General features: G+C 40.9%; 1 protein-coding gene across 3 annotated transcripts in view; it reads right to left on the bottom strand.

Annotated features, from left to right (window-relative positions):
* The window catches only part of actr3 (actin related protein 3), a 69,214-nt gene that overhangs the window by 13,639 nt on the left and 31,619 nt on the right, over positions 1-23,956 (bottom strand). For all 3 annotated transcript variants that reach the window (XM_043694021.2, XM_043694020.2, XM_043694022.2), the window contains 2 exons: positions 18,147-18,242; positions 15,400-15,507 (listed from right to left, as the gene is read on the bottom strand). In XM_043694021.2, the coding sequence (XP_043549956.1) occupies positions 15,400-15,507; positions 18,147-18,242 (204 nt within the window). The remainder of the gene's footprint in view (positions 1-15,399; positions 15,508-18,146; positions 18,243-23,956) is intronic.

The following is a 23,956-nucleotide window of genomic DNA, read 5'->3' on the forward strand; positions in this document are numbered from 1 at the left end:
AATAAAACGCATGAGAATTCCTAGAAGAATGGCATTACAACCAGAACTATCAACACACATTGAATTTGATTCCATTTATCACCCTCCAGGAAAAAAAAACAGGAAATGACATCACCAATCCTAGGAAACTCAAACAAATAGAAAACGGGCTACACCACCAGTGCTTCATTCGGAGGCTCACTGACGATGTTATCTAGTATGGTGACTAAGCGTCTGAAAATGAACCTTCTAGCTCACGAGCAAACCTACATCCAGAATCACAACCTGAGCTACAAATCTTCTCAAAACTCACTAAAACGTTCGTGTGTTGGCAACCTATTGATTGTTTGAAAAACCTGTCGAGTTAAATATTGTTCTTCAAGAAAGGAGATTTGCTGTCCTTACCAGGACCAGATAATATGCAACTCCAGATATAGGGTTGACTCTTAACTGTCTTCTGGACAACTATGGATGGGCAATAAATACAGGTCTACATTTTGTAGATGAATAAAAAACGAAGGTGTAGTTTATTCTGATTCTGTTAATGTGAAAACATACAAATTAATAATCTCAAAGTAGAGAAGCTTTAGTCAGCTGTCAGTAGAGTTTCATATTGAATTTCCTAGGTAGAATTTCGCATTTAGAAGGTGAAAAACATGGGTCAAAGAGGAGTATTTTACACTTAAATAACACCAGTTACAAGGATATGAAGACATAATTAGCTAAAGTAAACAGGGAAATTAAAAGAAAAGATATTACAGAAGCAGTGAGACATTGAAGTTATTGCATAACACTCAGCAAAGCTACATTTCAGAAATGAAAATATGTGTTGCTGGAACAGCGCAGCAGGTCAGGCAGCATCCAGGGAACAGGAGAATCGACGTTTCGGGCATAAGCCCTTCTTCAGGAATGAGGAAAGTGTGTCCAGCAGGCTAAGATAAAAGGTAGGGAGGAGGGACTTGGGGGAGGGGCGTTGGAAATGCGATAGGTGGAAAGAGGTCAAGGTGAGGGCGATAGGTCAGACTGGGGTGGGGGCGGAGAGGTCAGGAAGGCAGTGCTGAGTTCGATGGATTTGACTGAGACAAGGCGGGGGGAGGGGAAATGAGGAAACTGGTGAAATCCGAGTTCATCCCTTGTGGTTGGAGGGTTCCGAGGCGGAAGATGAGGCGCTCTTCCTCCAACCGTCGTGTTGTTGTGGTCTGGCGATGGAGGAGTCCAAAGACCTGCATATCCTTGGTGGAGTAGGAGGGGGAGTTGAAGTGTTGAGCCACAGGGTGGTTGGGTTGGTTGGTCCAGGTGTCCCAGAGGTGTTCTCTGAAACGCTCCGCAAGTAGGCGCCCTGTCTCCCCAATATAGAGGAGGCCACATCGGGTGCAGAGGATGCAATAGATGGTGTGTGTGGAGGTGCAGGTGAATTTGTGGTGGATATGGAAGTTTCCTTTGGGGCCTTGGAGGGAAGTGAGGGGGGAGGTGTGGGCGCAAGTCTTGCAACTCCTGCGGTTGCAGGGGAAGGTGCCGGGAGTGGAGGTTGGGTTGGTGGTGGGGGGGGGGGGGGGGGGGGGGGGGGGGGGGTGTGGATCTGACGAGGGAGTCACGGAGGGAGTGGTCACTTTCTCCTACATTTCAGAAAGCCAGACTCAGACGGAGAGATCTATTGCTAACTAAAGACATTAAAGAAAACAAAACAGAAAAAACAAAATGTGAAAATCAATGGTACGTCAGAGAAACTGAATTAAACACAAATGAATGACTAAATAAAAAAGAGAAAGAGTTGGATAGAGCTCTCAAGGATAGTGGAATCAAGGGTTATGGAGATAAGGCAGGAACACGATAGTGATTAAGGATGGTCAGCCATGATCATATTGAATGGTGGTGCAGGCTCAAAGGGCAGAATGGTCTACTCCTGCCCCTATTGTCTAAAACATATGAGAAAGCTGATGAACAGAAAGTAAACATTTCTACAAGTATTTCAAAAAGAGTAACTAAAGCTCGTGTTGGTCATCTAGAATGTGTGTGTTTGGGAAAATCACTAACAGAAAATAAGGAAACAGCAGAAGTTGAATAGGCCTTCTCTGTGGAGGACATAAAAACATGTTATTATTACTGAGGTAAAAGGAAGGCCCAACTTCAAACAATCTCAATCACCATAGGAAAAAAAAAACACTTGGAAATTATTACAACTCAAGGTTCACAAGTCTCCCTGGATTTAATACCCTTTGTCCTATAGATTTTTAAAAATGGCTGCCGTGATTATTAGATGACTCTTCTACTCCGGCTGAGTTCATAGGTGGCTGTACAACCCAATGTGGCTTTCACCGACTCTGCCCAAGGAAGTAGGGAGACAGAAAGCAGTAATCAACAACCAGTTATCTTAACATTCAGTATAGGGAAAATTTTAGCACTCATTAAAGATATTGTACAGTAGAATATTGAAAAAATCATAATCAGGCAAAGACAACATGGTTACCAGGAAGTAACAGGTAACATGAATGACAGGAAACCTATGAATGTGACGTCTTTGGAATTTAACAAGGCGCTGCAATGGTTATTTAGCAGCGCCAAAGTGACAGAGGCTGTTTACAAGCTAAAATTTATTCCATTAATAAAAAGGAGACTCATTTGCTCTTCATATTCTAAGTCACACTAGTCTAATACATCCAGAATTATTGACCTATCTATTTTGAAATTCTCATTTTCAAATCTTTGCATAGGAATCAGAATTCAAGAGGAAGAGAGCTCAGTAACCCTCATGCTTTTTACGATTTAGAAAGATCATGATTGATCAACCTTAAATTCACTTTCCTGTCTCTCCTCATGCCCCTTGATGCCTGAAGAATAAAAACGTGTCCATCTCAAATATATTCAATGGAGCATCCACAATTCTTGAGGAAAGAGATTTACAACCCTGAAGAAATTTCTCATCGGAGTCTGAAATGATCAAACATGATCCTCAGACTGGCCTGTGCACAAGAGTCCCAAACCTGCAAGGCAGCTCTCAATGCCTATCCTGTTAAGTATTTTCAGAATTCTGTATTTTTAATGAGATGATCCCTCATTCTTCTAAACCCCAGTGTATCTCTATTTTCCTTTACTGAATAAATTGACTGTTTACCTCAGGAATTAAGTGAACCTTCACTGCACCATCTTCCAGCTCAGCGAACAAACTTACAACCCGAACCACAACTTGTGCTACAAATCTTCATAAAAATCACATGTATTTTTATTTGATCACTTAAATTTCTGAGCTTAATAAAAGTTACAGTATACCAACAGAAAGAAAGAAAGAAAGAAAGAAAGACACACACACTTACAAATCTGTATTCAAATTCTGATCTCCTGCTCAACTTTGGTTTTAATCACTTCATTTGCAACAATGGCTTCATCTGCCTAAGACATAAGCTTCATTTTTTCACCTCAGATGTGCCTGAAAACTTTGAATATTCATTTTTCTGCAGCTCCTAATGTGGCACAGTGTCAAAAATATGCAAAATAATGCTCCCGCGAAGTGCACTGGAATGAACACTAAATTAAAGGCACTATGTAAAATGTATGTTTTGTGTCATTTCAAGATAGATTCTAATAAGCTCAAATGGATTGCTCAGAAAAGATAACTGCAGCTCAAGTACAGCTTTGTTTGAAGCCTCGAAGGTCAGAATGTGCAATTTGAAACAGAGGAGAAATCAGATCTTTAAACCATTAACTACTCCCATAAGACAAGTGCCTTAAATAGACTTACCTGGGTGTCAAACAAGGTTAATTGTTGCTGCTCAGTGAAATCTGTCATTAGATTGGTAACTGCATAAATATATAACTCTCCCCTTAGACAGCAGCAGACAAATCGAGGTCACCAAGAAACTAGCTGGAAATAATCGTTCAGTTGTGCTACTTTCGTACATTAGAAATGCTATATTTTAGTCAATCAATTGCAGAGCCAAATATACAATAGCAAGGAAGTTCTGACAATGCCAATGTTACTGTTGGCAAATAATAATTGTAGGAACACACCAATACTGGATAGTGGCATAAGGTGACTCTGGTATGAATGTGGAGGATGCACACCGTCAGCTGGATGAACATTAAGGTGGATTAGATCAAGAATAGAAATTTAGGATTCAAAGTGTATGCTGAATACTGTCAGAGAAAGATAGCCAACTAGACAAGATAGAAACAAAGACTAGACAGCTGTGTCCTGGCAACAACTGAAAGAAACAAAGGGGATAAGAACAGAAAAGGAAAAAAGTAGATAATTTTCTTAGTCCTCACCTCAATGTTAAGAAAAACTGAAGTAGCAAAATGTGTAAACACCAGTTACACTAGTGAAAAATGGACGAATGACCCCTTTGACATCAAAAACGTGTCAGTCGCTTCGTTAGCATGTTCTTAATATTACATTCTTAACATACACTGTGGTCTTCCTTAGCTCTCTCCCTTTGCAGCAACAATTGAAGTCCTCAGGTTTATGAACATTTGTCCACGTAAATATCTGACTCCTTATTGGGGCAAATATAGCTCCCAGTCTAATAGCAATTGTATTGGCCTGGAATGATCACAATTAGCCTTGACCAAGGTTAAACCCAGGTGGCAGAAAGACTTCTGCTCAGTCATCTTTTACCAAATGGTCTTAACCCTCTTGTTTCACTGACCAATCTTCCATCAACCAAGAAGAAAAATGTATTTCTCTTGCTTTTGAAAGCAAAGAGGATAAGAACGTGGTTTAAAAACAGTTTAATGTAACATTTTTATTGTTAAATGAAACTACAATCAAGAAACCTGAGATCAACACTGATTTTTCATGGAGCATGCATTAGAGGGGCAATAGCCCAAATTCTTACCTTTTCTGGCAAGAGACTGAACGGAAAACAAGATTGCAAATAAGCAACCAATGGCTGCTGCAACAATGTGGTCAGAAAGCAATATCACAACTATGGCTTTATTTGGCAGGAACAAACCATGAAGGATATCTACTTCATTTTTGGTCAGAATACATCCAATAGAACAAATAAATACTTAATGGCTAGGTCCCTAACCAGGAGTGTTGCACTTCCACTTAGTCTGTTCATCTTACTGCTTTTATTTCCTACTTCCTCTTCAGTTTGTTTCCAGCTTGGTTGCTCTTGCACATCCCATCTTCTGTGCTCTGCCCTGCCCTGCTGCTTCCACTTCACGGTCATTTCCTGCCAAGCATTAGACTTGCTGCCTTTGTATTGGTTATTGCCTCAATGTCAGCTATCTCCACATACTCAAGACAAGCTTGGGTTGCACTTCTTTATCTGTAATAGCTCGCACTGTTTCAGATTCTATTAGGTTTTTTTTGAAACCACAAGCTTTTGGAGCCCTGCTCCTTTTTCAGGTAACTAATGAGAGAATACATTGGACACAGAATTTATAAGTAAAAGATCAAATGGGCATACAACTGATGAGAACGTATTGAACAAACCTAGATGGCTATGAAGTCTTTAAATCAGTAAGGATGGAGAAGCAGGTTCCAATTGATTCATATAAATGCCAGAATTTCTTTCAAGTCACCACTAAGTGATAACCTAATGTTTTATCAGTTTAAAAGAGGTAACATCTCATGTCAGACAGTGCATTTTTGGTTTGAGGCCTTATTTAGAGTCTATCTTAACATTGACTGTCGACAGATTGCGGGTGTAGTGCTGGAAAAGCCCAGGTCAGGCAGCATCCAAGGAGCTGGAGAATCAACGTTTTGGGGATAAGCCCTTCATCAGATATGAAGGCTTAAGCCTTAAGTCTATTTTCCTCCTCTTCGGATGCTGCCTGACCTGCTAGGCTTTTCCAGCACTACACACTGAATTCTGATCTCAAGCATCTGCAGTCCTCACTTGCTCCTGGTCTACAGATTGTGCGCTTTTTCAACAAAATAGAATATATCTGCCAAGCCAAATCTTTTGACCCTTTGATCTTTTACCCAAAAGGTCTGTGTCTGAAGTATTCTCTCACTAGTTACCAATGAGGAGGGGGGTTCCAAAATCTGGTTTCAAATAAACCTGGACTGTAACCCAGTGTCTTGTGATTTTTGACTTTGTCCACCATAGTTCAACACCGGCACCTCCACATCAAATTCTATCATTCTTTCCACAGCTTGAATCTTAATGGCTTTTCCTACTCACTCCCTTCCAAAGGCAGTGGCACTAGCTCCCCAGGTGTCAAAAAAACACTGTTCTCCCTTCTTTTATAAATGATCAACGAATCAAAGCAAATATATTAAAACCTTAAAACACCAAAAATAACTTTGAGCAAAAAAAAACAGCAGGTAATAAATACAAAGAGTAAAACAATTTTCATTATGACCTCGCATATTTTAGGGTGTTGGAGGTGATTTCCTCGAATTCCAGGAGCAGCAATTACTGTTTTATATGCTGTTGCATTGTTTTGGAACTTGAGAGATAGTGAGGAAAGAGATCGATCTGAGACGGGTACAGCTGAGAACAGAAGTGAGTCAAACAGTCAGGGACAAGGTACGACTAATAAATTAGACTGCATTTATTTCAATGCAAGGGGCCTAACAGGGAAGGCAAATTAACTCAGAGCATGGTTAGGAACATGGGACTGGGATATCATAGCAATTACAGAAACATGGTTTCAAGGATGGACAGGACTGGCAGCTTAATGCTCCAGGATACAAATGCTACAGAAAGGATAGAAAGGGAGACAAGAGAGGAGGGGGAGTGGCATTTTTGATAAGGGATAGCATTACAGCTGTGCTGAGGGAGGATATTCCCAGAAATACATCCAGGGAAGTTATTTGGGTGGAACTGAGAAATAAAAAAGGGATGATCACCTTATTGGGATTGTATTATAGACCCCCTAATAGTCAGAGGGAAATTGAGAAACAAACTTATAAAGGAGATCTCAGCTATCTGTAAGAATAATGGGGTAGTTATGGTAGGGGATTTTAACTTTCCAAACATCAACTGGGACTACCATAGAGTTAAAGGTTTAGATGGAGAGGAACTTAATTGTGTACAAGACAATTTTCTAATTCTGTATGTGGATGTACCGAGAGAAGGTGCAAAGCTTGACCTACTTTTGGGAAATAAAGCAGGGCAGGTGTCTGGGGGAACACTTTGGGGCCAGCGACCATAATTCTATTAGTTTTAAAATAGTGATGGAAAAGGGTAGACCAGATCTAAAAGTTGAAGTCTTAAATTAGAGAAAGGTCAATTTTGACGGTATTAGGTAAGAACTTTCAAAGCTTGATTGGAGGCAGATGTTCGCAGGTAAAGGGATGGTTGGAAAATGGGAAGCCTTCAGAAATGTGGTAACAAGAATCAGAGAAAGTATATTCCTGTCAGGGTGAAAGGGAAGGCTGGTAGGTATAGGGAACGCTGGATGACGAAAGAAATTGAGGGTTTGGTTAAGAAAAAGGAGGAAGCATGCGTCAGGTATTGACATGATAGATCGAGTGAATCCTAAGAGGAGTTTAAAGGAACTAGGAGTATACTTGAGGGAAATCAGGAGGGCAAAAAGGGGACATGAGATAGCTTTGGCAAATAGAATTAAGGAGAATCCAAAGGTTTTTACAAATATATTAAGGACAAAAGGGTAACTAGGGAGAGAATAGGGCCCCTCAAAGATCAGCAAGGCGGCCTTTTGTGTGGAGCCACAGAAAATGAGGGAGATACTAAATGAGTATTTTGCATCAGTATTTACTGTGGAAAAGGATATGGAAGATATAGACTGTAGGGAAATAGATGGTGACATCTTGCAAAATGTCCAGATTACAGAGGAAGTGCTGGATGTCTTGAAACAGTTAAGTGGATAAATCCCCAGGAACTGATCAGGTGTACCCGAGAACTCTGTGGGAAGCTAGAGAAGTGATTGCTGAGATATTTGTATCATCGATAGTCACAGGTGAGGTGCTGGAAAACTGGAGGTTGGCAAACGTGGTGCCACTGTTTAAGAAGGGCAATAAAGACAAGCCAGGAAACTACAGACCGGTGAGCCTGACCTCAGCGGTGGGCAAATTGTTGGATGGAATCCAGAGGGACAGGATGTACATGTATTTGGAAAGGCAAGGACTGATTCAGGATAGTCAACATGGCTTTGTGTGTGGGAAATCATGTCTCACAAACTTGATTGAGCTTTTTGAAGTAACAAAGAAGATTGATGAGGACAGAGCAGTAGATGCGATCTATGTGGACTTCAGTAAGGCGTTCGACAAGGCTCCATGGGAGACTGATTAGCAAGGTTAGATCTCATGGAATACAGGGAGAACTAGCCATTTGGATACAGAACTGGCTCAAAGGTAGAAGACAGAGGGTGGTGGTGGAGGGTTGTTTTTCAGATTGGAGGCCTGTGACCAGTGGACTGCCACAAGGATCAGTGCTGGGCCCTCTACTTTTTGTCATTTACATAAATGATTTGGATGTGAGCATAAGAGGTACAGTTATTAAGTTTGCAGATGACACTAAAATTGGAGGTGTCGTGGACAGCGAAGAAGGTTACCTCAGATTACAACAGGATCTGGACCAGATGGGCCAATGGGTTGAGAAGTGGCAGATGAAGTTTAATTCAGATAAATGAGAGGTGCTGCATTTTGAGAAAGCAAATCTTAGCAGGACTTATACACTTCATGGTAAGGTCCTAGGGAGTGTTGCTGAACAAAAAGACCTTGGAGTGCAGGTTCATAGCTCCTTGAAAGTGGGGTCTCAGGTAGATAGGATTGTGAAGGTGGCGTTTGATGTGCTTTCCTTTATTGGTCAGAGTATTGAGTACAGGAGTTGGGAGGTCATGTTGGGGCTGTACAGGACAATGGTTAAGCCACTGTTGGAATATTGTGTGCAATTCTGGTCTCCTTCCTATCGGAAAGATGTTGTAAAACTTGAAAGGGTTCAGAAAAGATTGACAAGGATGTTGCCAGGGTTGGAGGATTTGAGCTACAGGAAGGGGCTGATTTCCCTGGTGTGTAAGAGGCTGAGAGGTGACCTTATAGAGGTTTACAAAATTATGAGGGGCATGGATAGGATAATTAGACAGTCTTTTCCCTGGGGTTGGGGAGTCCAGAACTAGAGGTGAGAGGGGAAAGATATAAAAAAGACCTAAGGGGCAACTTTTTCACGCAGAGGGTGGTACATGTATGGAATGAGCTGCCAGAGGAAGTTGTGGAGGCTGGTACAATTGCAACATTTAAAAGGCTTTGGATGGGTATATGAATAGGAAGGGTTTGGAGGGATATGGGCCGGGTGCTGGCAGGTGGGACGAGGTTGGGTTGGGATATCTGGTCGGCATGGACGGGTTGGACCAAAGGGTCTGTTTCCATGCTGTACATCTCTATGACTCTATGACCATGAGCTCCACAGGAAATCAACATTAAAATGAATTCTCCCCAGCCTTTAGGTATCTTAGCTGCTCTGTTGCTAAGCATTACAGATACTCTAAAAGCTACAGAACCTGTTCAATTTACATTTCCCTTCCAAGCATGAGACTAAAGACAAAGAAAACATCCCTTGTGAATAGAATTAAAAGATCTGTGCTCAGTATTTATGGATTGTACATGTACAATATATTGGGAAATATAAACCCAATCAACAAGAAAAAAATGACAGTTTTATCAGCTGTTTCTACAAGATAACGAAGTGTTATAAATCTTGTTCCTATTAAATGAATTTTCTTACATTAGTGATTGGTTACAGAAAAAAAATCTTGAAGTATCTGAAGATAGAGAAAGTAAACTGCAATTTTTGTAAATTCCTTTGCTTCCAGTTAAAGTTGTTAAAACAAAGACACTTTAATAGATCAAGTTGATCCAAGACCAGGTCAAATATTACAAGTGGGTTTACTACAGGTTTTTTTTAAAAAAATCAATTGCTCTTCAAGCCACAGGAAATTACATCAAATCCACTGTAAAAGCAGCCTACAGTAGTTCTTGGAATACCAAGATTTTATCTGTCAATGCCATTTATGCATTATCCTAAGTACAGAAGAAGAAAAAAGCAAAGGACATTTGCTTTTTTCTTAATTGCATTTACATTGCGGAACAAATTCCTCAGTCAAGTGGAAAACATTAAATTGTGTGGAATTTATGAAGCCAAAGTATATTTTTAAACAAAGTTAGATTTGAATAAAAGGAATAATGATCAAGGGAAAACAACCATGCCTGCCATCATTGAGGAGGAGTGCTCTCTTATCATCTAACATAGCAAGCAGGAAGTTACAAGTTTGTATACTGCCCACAATACTTGAGATGGTAAGAAAAGGTACCCAGACCAACACTTGAAAGAGGAGAATCTTTATATTATTTAAGTAAGGGGTAGCATCCCCCACAGAACTCTACATTCAAATTAGAGGGTGCCACTCATTTCTGCATGCAGATCAACATCCTACTATCTCTCTCAGCTTCAACTAATTTAAACTTTAAGCCGCTTGTCTCTTTATTAAGTACAAGAGAATATGAAAATGGTTCAATAACTGTGCAAAAACATTTGATAAGTTCATGAATAGAAAGATGGGCCAAGCACAGGTATGTGGGACTTGTTTCGTTTGGGAATGAGTGTGAACTGGTTGCACCGAAGAATCTGTTTCCATGTTGTAGGATTGTCACGACTTTAACCATTCGCAACTCAACACTCCAGTTTACAGATTTAACTGGTGAAAATCTGTTGGCCTGAGTTCGTGGATCAACTCACCAGCCAGTACATCTACAGCACAGTATTTTAATTAATGGATATTAAGAGCCAAGAGACATTTTAACACTATCACTCCGAACTGTGTAGGATTCTAAACTCAGAACTACTTCCACAACAATGTGCCCAGCTTTTAATTGCCCTCTGGGATGGGCAATAAATGCTGACCTACATCATGGCACCCTCGCCCCGTGAATAAAAGAAAGAAAAATGGTGTTTCAAAAAGTCGTGATTAGTTATTTTGAATATCTTCTGCAGATAAAGCTGCCACTTTTAGATCCCAGTTCTATTGACCAGAATACAGGTAGCTCTTTTGTAATAAAATGTTTGCATTCTTGCACAAAACCACATTATAGAAACATTGTGCTCCAGTTACAGCCTTTAGAAGTATTGGTGATGTAATCATGTTACAGCCAACACACATTTTAAAAGTTTGCACTTTAGAAAGTGTCCCCAATTTGTTAACGAACCACGTTAAAGCAGAACAACCTGTATGAAAATTACCTTGCTCCATAAAGCTGACCTCCATTTTAGCTGCCCAAACTTTTAATTTTCAAATGGGTGGCAGTGAGGATCTAAAATCTAGATTTAGACTGTTGTCAGGTGCAACCATTTAATGCATGCTTTTACTAATACAAAATGGCTTCTAGGAGCAAATTAACAATTTTGTTTATAATGGCACCTAACTCTGCTGAAAACTACATTCCTGAACTGATTGAAAGAGACTAGCAAACAATGCCCTGTTCATAGTATGAATTAGTTAAGACAGATATGACTTAAAGTATCCTATATGCACCACCATCCATACATGCACCACCCTCTACAAGAAAAGGTTTCCCTTTAGATCCCTTTTAAAATCTTTCCCCTCTCATCTTAAACCCAGGCCCTCTAGTTTTGGGCTTCCACATCCCAAAGATAAGACTTTGCCTTTTTACCCTATCCACACGCCTCATGATTTTATAAACCTCCAGAAGGTCACCCCTCAGCCTCCAATTAGGGCACACAGTGGCTCAGTGGTTAGCACGTCTGCCTCACAGCACCAGGGACATTCGATTCCAGCCTCTGGTGACTCTGTGGGTTTGCACATTCTCCCCATTTCTGCCAGGGTTTCCTCCGGGTACTCCAGTTTCCTCCCACATTCCAAAGATGGGCAAGTGAGTTGAATCGTCCATGCAAAACTGCCCGCAGTGTTCTGGGATGTATAGATTAGGTGCATTTGTCAGGGGAAATATAGAGAAATAGGGTAGGGGAATGGGTCTGGATGGGTTATTCTTCAGAGAGTCAGTGTAGACATGTTGGGCTGAATGACCTGTTTCCACACTAGAGGGATTCTTTGATTTGGAGGTGATGGCGTTGGATTGAGGTGTACAAAGTTAAAAATCACAATACCAGGTTATCGTCTAACAGGTTTATTTGGAAGCATTAGCTTTTGGGGCGCTGCTCCTTCATCAGATGGTTGTGGAGTACAAGATCATAAAACAGAATTGAGAGCAAATGTTTACAGTGTGATACAACTGAAATTATATATTGAAAAAGACCTGGAGTGTTTGTTAAGTCTCTCATCTTTTAGAATGACCATGCTGGTTTCAGTTCTTAAAAGAACCTTGACTATAACCTGACGCTGTGATTTTTAACTATGATTCTATGAACACTACAGGGAAAACAGCCCCAGTCTATTCAATCTCTCCCTCAAGCTCAAATCCTCCAACCCCGGTAACATCCTTGAATGGGTTCAGAAAAATAAATTTCACAGCATCTTTCTGTTCGAAAGGAGACCAGAGTTACATGCAATACTCCAAAAAAATGGCCTAACTTATGTCCTGTACAGGCATGTGACCTCCCAACTCTTCTGCTCAATGCACTGACCAATAAAAGCAAGCAGATCAAATGCCTTCTTCCCTATCCTACATACCTGTGACTCCACTTTCAAGGAACTATGAACTCGCACTCCAAAGTGTCTGTTCAGCATCCTCTCAGGATCTTACCATTAAATGTACAAGTCCTGCCATGACTGGCCTTTCCAAAATGCAGCACCACACATTTATCTAATTTAAACTCCATCTGCTCAAGGTCAAGTGGTGTCCTGCAAGGTTCAGTGTTGGGGCCGCAGCCGTTCATGTTATATATTAATAATCTGGATGAAGGGACTGGGGGCATTCTAGCGAAGTTTGCTGACGATACAAAGTTAGTTGGACAGGCAGGTAGTACTGAGGAAGTGGGGAGGCTGCAGAAGGATCTAGACAGTTTGGGAGAGTGGTCCAGGGAATGGTTGATGGAATTCAATGTGAGCAAATGCGAGGTCTTGCACTTGGGGAAAAAAGAATACAAGCATGGACTACTTTCTAAATGGTGAGAAAATTCGTAAAGCCAAAGTACAGAGGGATCTGGGAGTGCTAGTCGAGGATTCTCTAAAGGTAAACATGCAGGTTGAGTCCATGATTAAGAAGCGAATGCAATGTTGTCATTTATCTCAAGAAGGTTGGAATATAAAAGCACCATTGTGCTACTGAGACTTTATAAAGCTCTGGTTAGGCCCCATTTGGAGTACCGTGTCCAGTTTTGGTCCCCACACCTCAGGAAGGACATACTGGCACTGGAGCGTGTCCAGCGGAGATTCATACGGATGATCCCTGGAATGGTAGGTCTAACATATGAGGAACGGCTGAGGATCCTGGGATTGTATTCATTGGAGTTTAGAAGATTAAGGGGAGATCTAATAGAAACTTACAAGATAATACGTGGCTTGGAAAGGGTGGACGCTAGGAAATTGTTTCCGTTAGGTGAGGAGACTAGGACCCGTGGACACAGCCTTAGAATTAGAGGGGGTAAATTCAGAACAGAAATGCGGAGACATTTCTTCAGCCAGAGTGGTGGGCCTGTGGAATTCATTGCTGCAGAGTGCAGTGGATGCCGGGACAGAGATTGATAAATTCTTGATGTCACAAGGAATTAAGGGCTACGGGGAGAATGCGGGTAAAGTGGAGTTGAAATGCCCATCGGCCATGATTGAATGGCGGAGTGGACTCGATGGGCCGAATGGCCTTACTTCCACTCCTATGTCTTGTGGTAAGGTCCTGCTGTACTGAGGTAACTTTCGCTGTCTACTACACCTCCAATTTTGGTGTCATCTGCAAATTTACTAATCATACCGATGTTCACATCCTACATTTACCTAAATGACAAAAAGCAGTGCACCCAGCACCAAAACTTGTGACACATCAGCACCGCTCTCCCTTCTACCTTCAAGCCAGTTATACCCAGCTAGCTCTCCCACTATTCCATGCGATTTAATCTTGTTAGCCAAGCTAGGAAGAACGCTATATTAAAGTCCATATAGAGCACATGCACCGCTCTGCCCTCAATCCTCTATCTTCTTAAAAGAAAAATTCAAATCAAGTTTGAGATACTATTTCTCCACACACAAAGCCATGTTGACTGTCCCCAATCAGTCCTTGCCTTTCCAAATATATGCATATTCTGTCCCTCAATTCCCTCCAACAACTTGCCCAGCACTGATGTCAGGCTCATGGTCTCAAGTTCCCTGGGCTTTCCTTACCACATTTATTAGCTAGAGGCACAATGTTAGGTAACCTCCCATCTTCCAGCACCGTGCCTGAGGCTATTGATACAATTATCTAAGCAAGGGGTCGATAAAGCTCTTCCTTCGCTTCTGACAGAGTTCTAGAGTACACCTGATCAGGTCCTGGGGATTTATCTACCTTTATGCACTTTAAAACATCCAGCTGCACCTTCTCTGTAATAGTGTTTTTCAAGATGTCACTATTTACTTCCCTCCATCCCATATTTTCATATCTTTCTCCACAGTAAACACCAATTTAAAATACTTGTTAGTGCCTCCTCCAACTCCTGTGTTTCCACACGTAGGTGGCCTTGCTGATCTTTAAGGGGGGGGGGGGCTATTTTCTCCCTAGTTACCCTTCTGTTAAGGTATTTGTACAATCCCTTTGGATTCTCCTTTACCCTATTTGCCAAAAATTGGGGGCGGGGGGGGTGGAAAAAAAGGTGGATGTCTAATTTTCGTTCAGAAGTACTGTGCAAAAAAAAAATATTTTATTGTTCGAATGTACAACTGAAGTACTGACAACTTCTTTCACTTTATATACTGTTAAAGGAATATTTTGAGTAATACTGTCACAAAGCTAGTCCCTTTTTTTCTAAAAGCTGTTAAATGGCTCAAGGATACTCAGTCTTTAATTTTTTTCCCCCCAGACGGCTAATATACCAGGTCGGGCTCTGATCAGTATTGTTTGGCCCAGAGATGAAAAGGATTTTGAGGCCTTTCTTAAAAATATGTAAACAGAGGAGATTTTAGGCCAAAGTGGCCATGCTTTAGAAGTGACCTATAAAATGAAAGGGGAGTGGTCAGCTCTGTAGCTGAGCATTTAGTACAGTCTTAAAACTGGTGAGGAGTTCAACAGTGAGCTGTGTGGAATGTCTTTCTGCCCATAAGTTTCAATTTGTAAGCACGTGTTCCATTTATACTGATTTTTTTAAAGTGATTTTGCTTATTGGGACTGTTGCGTATATTTGGAACAGCATACCCAAGTCTAGTTTGGATAGACCAAGTTCTGTAGGGGCTCTTTATTCTGTTCTTTCTGTTTCGTTGTGTAATTGTGTAAATAAATTTTTGTTTTAAAATCTAGTAGTCAATCTGGCTAACTTACTCCAGGTAAATTTCAAGTTACACTTATAAATTGGGCTGCCTGCCCAAGAATGTTTTGAGTGGTCTGGCCTTGTCCATACCAATACATACCACTGGAATGACGTGAGTGACACCATCGCCACTGTCTATAACAGTTCCAGTCAATGTTCGCTCTCCAACTTGTCGAGATGTCCATGAGGCAGCTAAAGCAAGGACAGCCTGGAAATAAACCAAAAAGAGTTATGCTTCAATAGTAAATAAATGATTGGTAGTTAACATTAACAATGTTTAAAACACAGAAGTAAGGTACAAGGACTTAGCATGAATAAATGTCTTCAACATTATATGATTTGGATTATTTTTTGTTCAGGTAGAGGTACGAGCTTAATTCCCCTAAAATACTTGAGGAACCCAACTAATCTGGAGTTCAAATATCATGGTAGGGAAAGCATATTACTTCAATTCTTCAGACAGTATGGGTCAAAGAAGTTAATACATTCTAATTAAAACAGTTATATATTTGACTAGTGGTGAGTGGGTTGGTAATTTTGGATCAGTGACATATAAAAGATAGGTTTAATTAATGATCAGAGTTCAAGATTCCTTTGGGAATAATGACCACAACATAACAGAATGAAACAGTTTGAGGAAGAAACTTTGTCAGAAACAACTGCACTACAGTTTTTTTTTTAAGAGAAAGACTAATTACAAAGGAACAGGACAGAGCTAGCTGGTGTAGATTAAGAAAGACATTTTGCAAAAATGGTTCAGGATAATAAAATGAAAGCCAAGCGGTACGTACCTAAGGTCCTTCAAGAACGAGGCTAGGGACATAATGGGGAAACCAAGCCAAAAAAAGTTGAATAAATACTTCACAACTGTTCTTCATTGAAGAATAGTAATAGCATTTCAATGAGCAAAAAGAAAGAGAGAGGGGAAGATATAATAAATATCACTGGAATAAGTACAAAGAAAAACCAATGGGGTTAAGGCCGAATAGGTTCCCTGGACCTGATTTGATACATCATAGGATATTATGCGAGACAGCTGTAGAGACAGTATGCGTTGGTAGTAATCTTCTAAGAATCCTTGGATTCTGCAAGTATCAGAGCACTGGAAAACTGCCAATGTAACACACGCACACACAAAGAAAGGAAGGAGACAGACAACAGTTAACTACAGGGTAGTTAGCTTAACATCGGTCATAGGGAAAATGTTGAAGTCTAACATAATGGTTAAATGCACAATCTTTAGGTACACATAAGTAAAGCCAGCATGATTTTATGAAGGAAAAAATTATACCTGACAAATTTATCAGAATTCCTTGAAGTAGCAATAAGGATAGATATAGGGGAGGAAGTGGATGCAATACATTAAGGATTAGGAAAAGGGTACCACGTTACTAAATAAGGTAGGATTCCATGGTGAAGGGGGTAGGCTATTCTTAAAGATTGGCTGACTAATACAAGACAGACTTGTAATAAAATGGTTATTTTCAGAACAACAACTTGTAACTAGTGGAGTACAATTATTCACAATATATATTAACAACTTGAACAATGAAAGTAAATGTATTATAGCCAAGTTTTCCAATGACAAGAAATAGGCTGGAAAGCGGCTGGGGGTTAAGACAAAGTCTGCATTGGGTTTTGGCAAGTTAAACAAGGTGAGCAAAAACTTGGCAGATGGAATACATTGAGAGAAAATGGAAGTTCATGCACTTTGACAGCAAGAACAGAAGAAAGATTTGAAAATCCTCATATCTCAAAAAGGTTCAGCAGGTAATCGTGAAGTCAAATGGAACGATGGCCTTCATTTCAAAGGAAAGAGTATAACAATATAAAACTATACAAGGTTCTAGGCTGTGCCTTGTACTGAACACAACTGGAACACTGAACAGTTTGGATCCCCTTTCTTAAGCAAAGATATACTAGCAGTGCAGGCATTCCAGAAAAGGTTCACTAGATTTATCCCCCATATGGAGGGATTGTCTTTTGAGAAGTTGAGTAGGTTATGTTTGTATTCATTTGAGTGTAGAAAAATGAGAGCTGACTTTATTGAAGCATGCAAGTTTTTCAGTGAGCATGGCAGGGATGTAGAGGCTGTCGTTTCATGAGAGAGACTAGTACCAAAATGATATAATCTCAGAATAAGGGGTCACCCAGTTACAGGAGATGGAGGAGGAATTACTAATTGTTTCAAAAGGTAGTAAATCTCTGGAATTCTTAAGCGGGCTGGAGAGGTGAGGTTGCCATTAGGTATGGTCAGAGCTGAGATAGCTCAGTTAGGCAATCAAGTGATAAGAGGAAAAGGCAGAAACATGGAGTTCCAGTTTCAGATCAACCATGATTTCTGGATAGTAGAGCAGATTCAATGAGGCCAATGGCCTACGTCTGCTCCTCCATCTTATAAGAATCAAACTTGGTATTCAGGTTATGCAAGTAATTCGGAGTGCAAATCTTATGTTATCAATTACTGAAAGTGCATGGAAATATAAGACTAGGGACATTTTACTTCAGCTTTAAAGGGAAATGCTAAGCTCACAGATGGAGCACTGTATACTGTTCTGACCTCCTTATTTGATCAAAAATTTTAGATACTTCAGAAGCAGTTCAAATACAAATTCATTTCTGAGATCAGGGATTCAACTTATGAGCAAGACTTGGACATGCCGGGCCTACATCCATTGATATTTAGAATAAGAGGTGTTGCTACTGAGCCATAGAAGAGCCTGAAGGGTGGATAGCGAAAGAACGCTTCCTCTTGTAGGACAGATTACAACTAAGGGCACAATTTGAAATTAAGGCACCTTGCATTTAATATGGAAAACTGTAGATTTCTTCAACATTTCACCTTACCTGAACAGCAATATAAAGGCCAGGCACATTGAAGGATTCAAACATGATTTCAGCAGTATATTCTCTATTTTCAGGAGTATTCAGTGGCGGTTCAGTCTGTTGAAGATATTCACATTATTTAATAAACTGCAGCTGAAAGTACTATATCGGTTCACATGAGGTGAAGAACTGAAGTTTTTAACTCTGCGAAATACATTATGTAAATTCCTGACTATCTTTGCAGAGCAGGCCCATAGTAAACAAAATAAATAATTCAAGATTGTAAGCAAAAGAGATTGTTTTAGATTTGATCAGATTATCAAACTGACTTCAGCTTTTATACTAATTTAACACAAATAAAATCAATGCTCAATTGGTCAAGGAGATCGACAGGATATAAACAAAAAAAAAGTACAAAAACCAAAGTAGTCAGATTTTAATTTCCAGAAGAGTTCAAAGGAACTTAGGAAAGATTTAAGTCAAAACATTACAGATAATCTTCTTATAAAGTGATGTCAGCACAGGAGAGACAGCCAACTGAGCTATCAAAGGACATGGAGAAGGCAGGTACAATTAAAACAGCCTCTGGATGAGTACATGAATAGAAAGGGTTTAGAACGATATGGGGCAAAAAGGGCCAAGTCAGATTGGGATGTCTGGTTGACGCAGACAAATTGGACCAAAGAGTCCATTTCCACACTGTACGACTAACCAAATGACTAACTGGTTTCGTCACTGTGCCTTCAGTTCTGTAAGTAGGAGATTTTGTAGTCTAACGATCAGGTATGGAAAGGCAACTCAAGTTAAATAAGCATCGTGTTGGGTACTGGAAAAGAGACATTTGTGTGGTTGATTTCCACGTGCAAAAATTACAATCAGTAAGACACTACGTTTTAGAACTTCAACATCACTTGGCATCACTCTCCAAAGTTTGCAATTTCACTGATGCCCCCATTATTGCTGCACTCACCTAGCAACATATGACTTTGCAGGCAAAGAGCATACGGCCAAGAGAGAATGCGAGACCACCAGGTAATCAGAATTTTGGCAGAGAGGTAACACCTATTCCGACAAGTCCTGATGAATCTATCCAAACAGTCAATGCAGAGGTCAGATCAGTTTTCCTTTGTGTGAATTCAAGGAAAACAATGGGACCAGACGGAGTACCAGGCCGTGCACTCAGAGCATGCACAAACAAATGGCACAGTTCTTCTCGGACATCTTCAACCTCTCCCTGCAGCAGGGCACTGTCCCTGCCTGTTTCAAGAGGGCCAACATCATCCCTGTGCCTAAGGCGGCTCATGCAGCATGTCTCAAATGACTACCACCCAGTAGCCCTAACTTTGGCGGTCATGAAGTGCTTTGAAAGGTTGGTCATGACATTGATCAACTCCAGCCTCCCCACTACTCTTGACCCACTCCAATTTACCCATCGGACCAACACATCCACGTCAGACGCCATATCACTTGTCCTTTACTTCTCCCTAGAACATCTTGACACCAAGAACAGCTATGTAAGAATCCTACTCTGACTACAGTTCAGCCTTCAACACTATTATCCTCTCTCGACTGATTACTAAACTTAGTGATCTTGGACTAAGCCCCAATCTCTGCAACTGAATCCTCAGTTTCCTGACCCGTAGGCCACAATCAATGAAGATTGGGGAACAATATTCTATCCTAACACAAAACTGGAGCCCCCCAGGGTTGCATACTCAGCTTCCTACTGTACTCACTGTATACCCATGAATGCATCGTCAAATACCAGACTAATGCCATTTACAAGTTCGCTGATGACACCACCGTAGTCAGTCGAATCTCAGATGGTGATGAAACACACCACAGACGGGAGGTGGAAAACCTGGAAAAAAAGGCGTACTGAGAACAACCTAGCGCTCAATGCCAGCAAAATCAAGGAACTCATTATTGACTTTCAGCAGGATGTTACTCATGCTCCCCTACACATTAACAGCAGAGATGGAACGAGTGGAGAGTGTCAAACTCCTGGGAATGGTCATCCACAACAAGCTTTCCTAGACTCATGTGAGGTCCAACATTTCTTCCTCAGGCAGTTGAGGAAATTTGACATGATGGTGAATACCCATGCCAACTTTTATAGATGCGCCATCGAGAACATTGTCTGGATGAATCACTACCTGGTACGGCAACTGTACCATTCAAGATCAGAGACAGTTACAGAGAGTGGTGAACTCAGCCCGGACAATCACAAAAGCCAACATCCCATCTATAGAATCCATCTACCAGGCCCGCTATCAAGGAAAGGCCGCCAGCATTCTCAAAGATTCAACCCACCCTGGCAATGCTTTTCTACAATCTCTACCATTGGGGAGAAGGTACAGAAGCCTGTACACACATACCAGCCAGGTTCAAAACAGTTTCTACCCTATTGTTAGAATACTGAATGGATTCTCAAACTCTTAACATTCACCTGTACCTGTGTTTTTGCTTCTGCTTACCTATTATTTACTAATCTGTGCTACTTAACTGTGTGATCTGCCTGCATTGCTAACAATACAAAGCTTTTCACTGTGCCTCTGTACACGTGACAATAAATTCAATTTGAGGGATAAACAGGTGATGTGGGAACCCAGAGAATTAGATTAGATTAGATTACTTGGTGCGGAAACAGGCCCTTCGGCCCAACAAATCCACACCGACCCGCCGAAGCGCAACCCACCCAGACTCATTCCCCTACATTTACCCCTTCACCTAACACTATGGGCAATTTAGCACGGCCAATTCACCCAATCTGCACATTTTAGGATTGTGGGAGGAAACCGGAGCACCCGCAGGAAACCCACGCACACAAGGGGAGAATGTGCAAACTCCACACAGTCAGTCGCCCGAGATGGGAATTGAACCCGGGTCCCTGGTGCTGTGAGGCAACAGCGCTAACCTGTGCCACCGTGCCACATTTAAACCAGTAGTCTGTTCTGAATATTAGCAATAGGTTTGGGGCCACAGCCTACTCCATAGTACCCCGGCTGTTCTGCGAATTGTGGGGACAGGGAAGGAATTTGCAGAGAGCCACAGCAACATTGAAAAAGCAATGACAACAGAGGATTTGGTCATTGGGAGAACAAATGGGAGTTTCTGTCGCTGTACATTTTTATCCAGGATGGTATCTTGTTTATCAAGGACATAACCAAGCAGTTGCAGAGCATTCTGAAGATGGAAGGAGAATAGCCAGCAGTGATTGTTCACATTGATACAAGCAACATAGTAGAAGAACAAGTTGCTGTAAACAGAGCTTGGGAAGCTGAAAAATAAGCTATTTAACAGGACCTCAAGAGGTAGTCATTGTCAGATTACTCCAAGCGCCACACAGTAAAAACGTGAATATTTAGTTGGAGTGTACAGGAAGGTCGATCTTACGTTTGAGGCATTACAATCAGTTAATAATGTCAGAAGGAAAAAAAACCTGGGAGAGTCAGAGCACAAGAATACAGAAGTCCAAAAGTGGAGCAGACCAAATGTAAAATGGCCCAAGATTTACTGTGCATGTAAGTGAAAATAGTAGTACTAATCAAAAATAATATTGGTAAACTGAAGCTGCAAATAACCAGGTAGAAACCTGGGAGTCAGGTGTTTAGGGAAACAATAAGACTTAACGGGACTACATATTCCTGGATATGAGGAGCTCAAAGACAGGGAAGGTAAGAAAAATGGCTGTGTAGCAATATTGACACCACTGTGCTGGAAAGAGGAAGCCTCCCAAAAAGCTCATGGGCAGAATTTCTTTGGTTAGAGCTAAGAAACACTATACTATAAAAATACCAGATGCATTCTGTAGGCAACCGACTAATGAAAAAGATGTATGTGATTATATTTGCAAGGATATTAGAGGTGCAAAATTAAAGCAATAAGGGGGCATCACTATCCTAATACAGAATGAAATAGCAATAGCATGGATGGCAAAAGGGGGCAAGATTATAGAGTGCATTCAGAAGAATTTTCCAAATCATTTTTCTTCCAGTTCAGTTAGTGAGGAGGCATTCCTGAATTTGGTCCTAGTGAACGATATGGGTCAACTGAATCCAGTGCCAGTAAGGAAACATTTAAGATACTGTCACCGTGGCATTGTAATGTTTAATCAAGCTATGGAAAAAAACACAAGCAACAATCCATGGTAAGGATAGTTGAGGACAGTCAATTTCATTGTGATGACAAGATATTTGATCCAGGTAACCTGGAATCAATGAGTGACAGGCACAACTGTCACTGAAGAACATGCTGGTTTGAAAGGAGATCGTTCAATTGCAGTCAAGATTGTATGGGATACAACAGAAGGGCAAATAAACCTAAGGCTCTCAGAACAAGCAATGAAGGTAAAGCAGAAAAGGGGTGCCAATGACATGCCAAGTGGAAAGTACAATTGAGAATTATGCTCAAAATCTCATGCGCGATTAGGGGTGGGCAGTGGTAAACTTCATTTGCTGCTTTTTTTTTTTAAAGAGATTGGCAACTTAAAATGTAACCCAAAAGCCTTCTACAAACAAATTAATAATAAGAGTGATAAGAAACAAATGACCAGTGGTGTTCTGCAGGGATCAGTGCTGGGCCTTTTTGTAATTTGTATAAGTCATTTGGAGGAGATTGTGGATGTCTTGATTAATATGTCTGAAGGTGACAAAGATTTTGGGAGCTGTGGACAGTGAGGAGGATTGTAGGAGGATTGTAGGAGGATAAAGATAGGCTGGAGACTTTGGCAGAGAAATGAGAGATGGAGTTTAATCAGGACAAGCATGAGGTGATGCATTTTGGAAGTAGTAATGTGGAAGGCAACAATGTAGTAAATGGTAGAACCCTTCATAGCATCAACATACAGAGATCGAGGTGTACAGGTCAGCAGCTCCCTCAAAGTGGCAACACAAATAGATAAAGATGGTCAAGATTCAGTCAGGGCAGAGAGTATAAAAATGGCAAGTCATATTGCAGCTGTATAGAATGTTACCATTTCAAATATGGCCCAACAATTTACAGGCTGGTCATGTACCAGGAAAGGTGTGGAGGCTTTGGAGGGGACATTGCCTAGTTTGGAGACTTTTAGCTACAAGGAGAAGTTGGACAAACTTGGCTTGCTTTCATTTGAAAGAAAAGGAATGAGGAGAAACCTGAAGTTTAATTATGGATAATCAAAGTCTTTTTCCCCACATGTAGAAAGGTCAATTACTAGGGGATATAGGGGAAGGTTTAAAGGAGATGTGAGGGCAAGTGTGTTTTTTTTGCATAGAGGGTGTTAAGTGCCTTGGATATGGTGAAGGCTGATACAATAGCAACATTTAAAGAGGCATCTTGACAGATCCATGAATAAGCAGAGAACAGAGGCATACAATCAAGTGGAACCATGAGGTTTTAGTTTAGAAAGCTATCCTGCTTTGGTGCAGAGGGCCTGTTCCTGTGCAGTACAGTTCTTCTTCGTTCAGTGTGAGGATGTATTGTCCAGGTGAATGTGGAAGAAGTGGCCAGCATACCCATAGAAAGAGAAACAAATGCTGAGGAGGGAGAAATCAATGAACCAGGTGAGGGGAGAGCAGGGTGGAAATTGTAAACAAAGTTGATAAGCTTTTCCAGTTCCAGACGAGAGGGAGAAAGCCGTACTAATGATGTCATTGATGCACTGGAGAAAGAGTTCTGGATGTCAGTGGACACATTAGCCTGTGGTTCAATGGTGGGGTCATGGTCTATGGATCCTCCTATTTTAACTGTTCCAAGCTATTGCGCGCACAATGGTCTCTAGTCTTATTTCATCTGGTGATCTCTTGCACTGCCTCCAAGTCCATCATCTCAACCTGCGTCTTCCTCCTTCC

Source organism: Chiloscyllium plagiosum, unplaced genomic scaffold, assembly GCF_037043375.1.
Source record: "Chiloscyllium plagiosum isolate Xiang-an unplaced genomic scaffold, Cpla_swu_hap1 HiC_scaffold_7, whole genome shotgun sequence".
Classification (NCBI taxonomy): Eukaryota; Metazoa; Chordata; class Chondrichthyes; order Orectolobiformes; family Hemiscylliidae; genus Chiloscyllium; species Chiloscyllium plagiosum.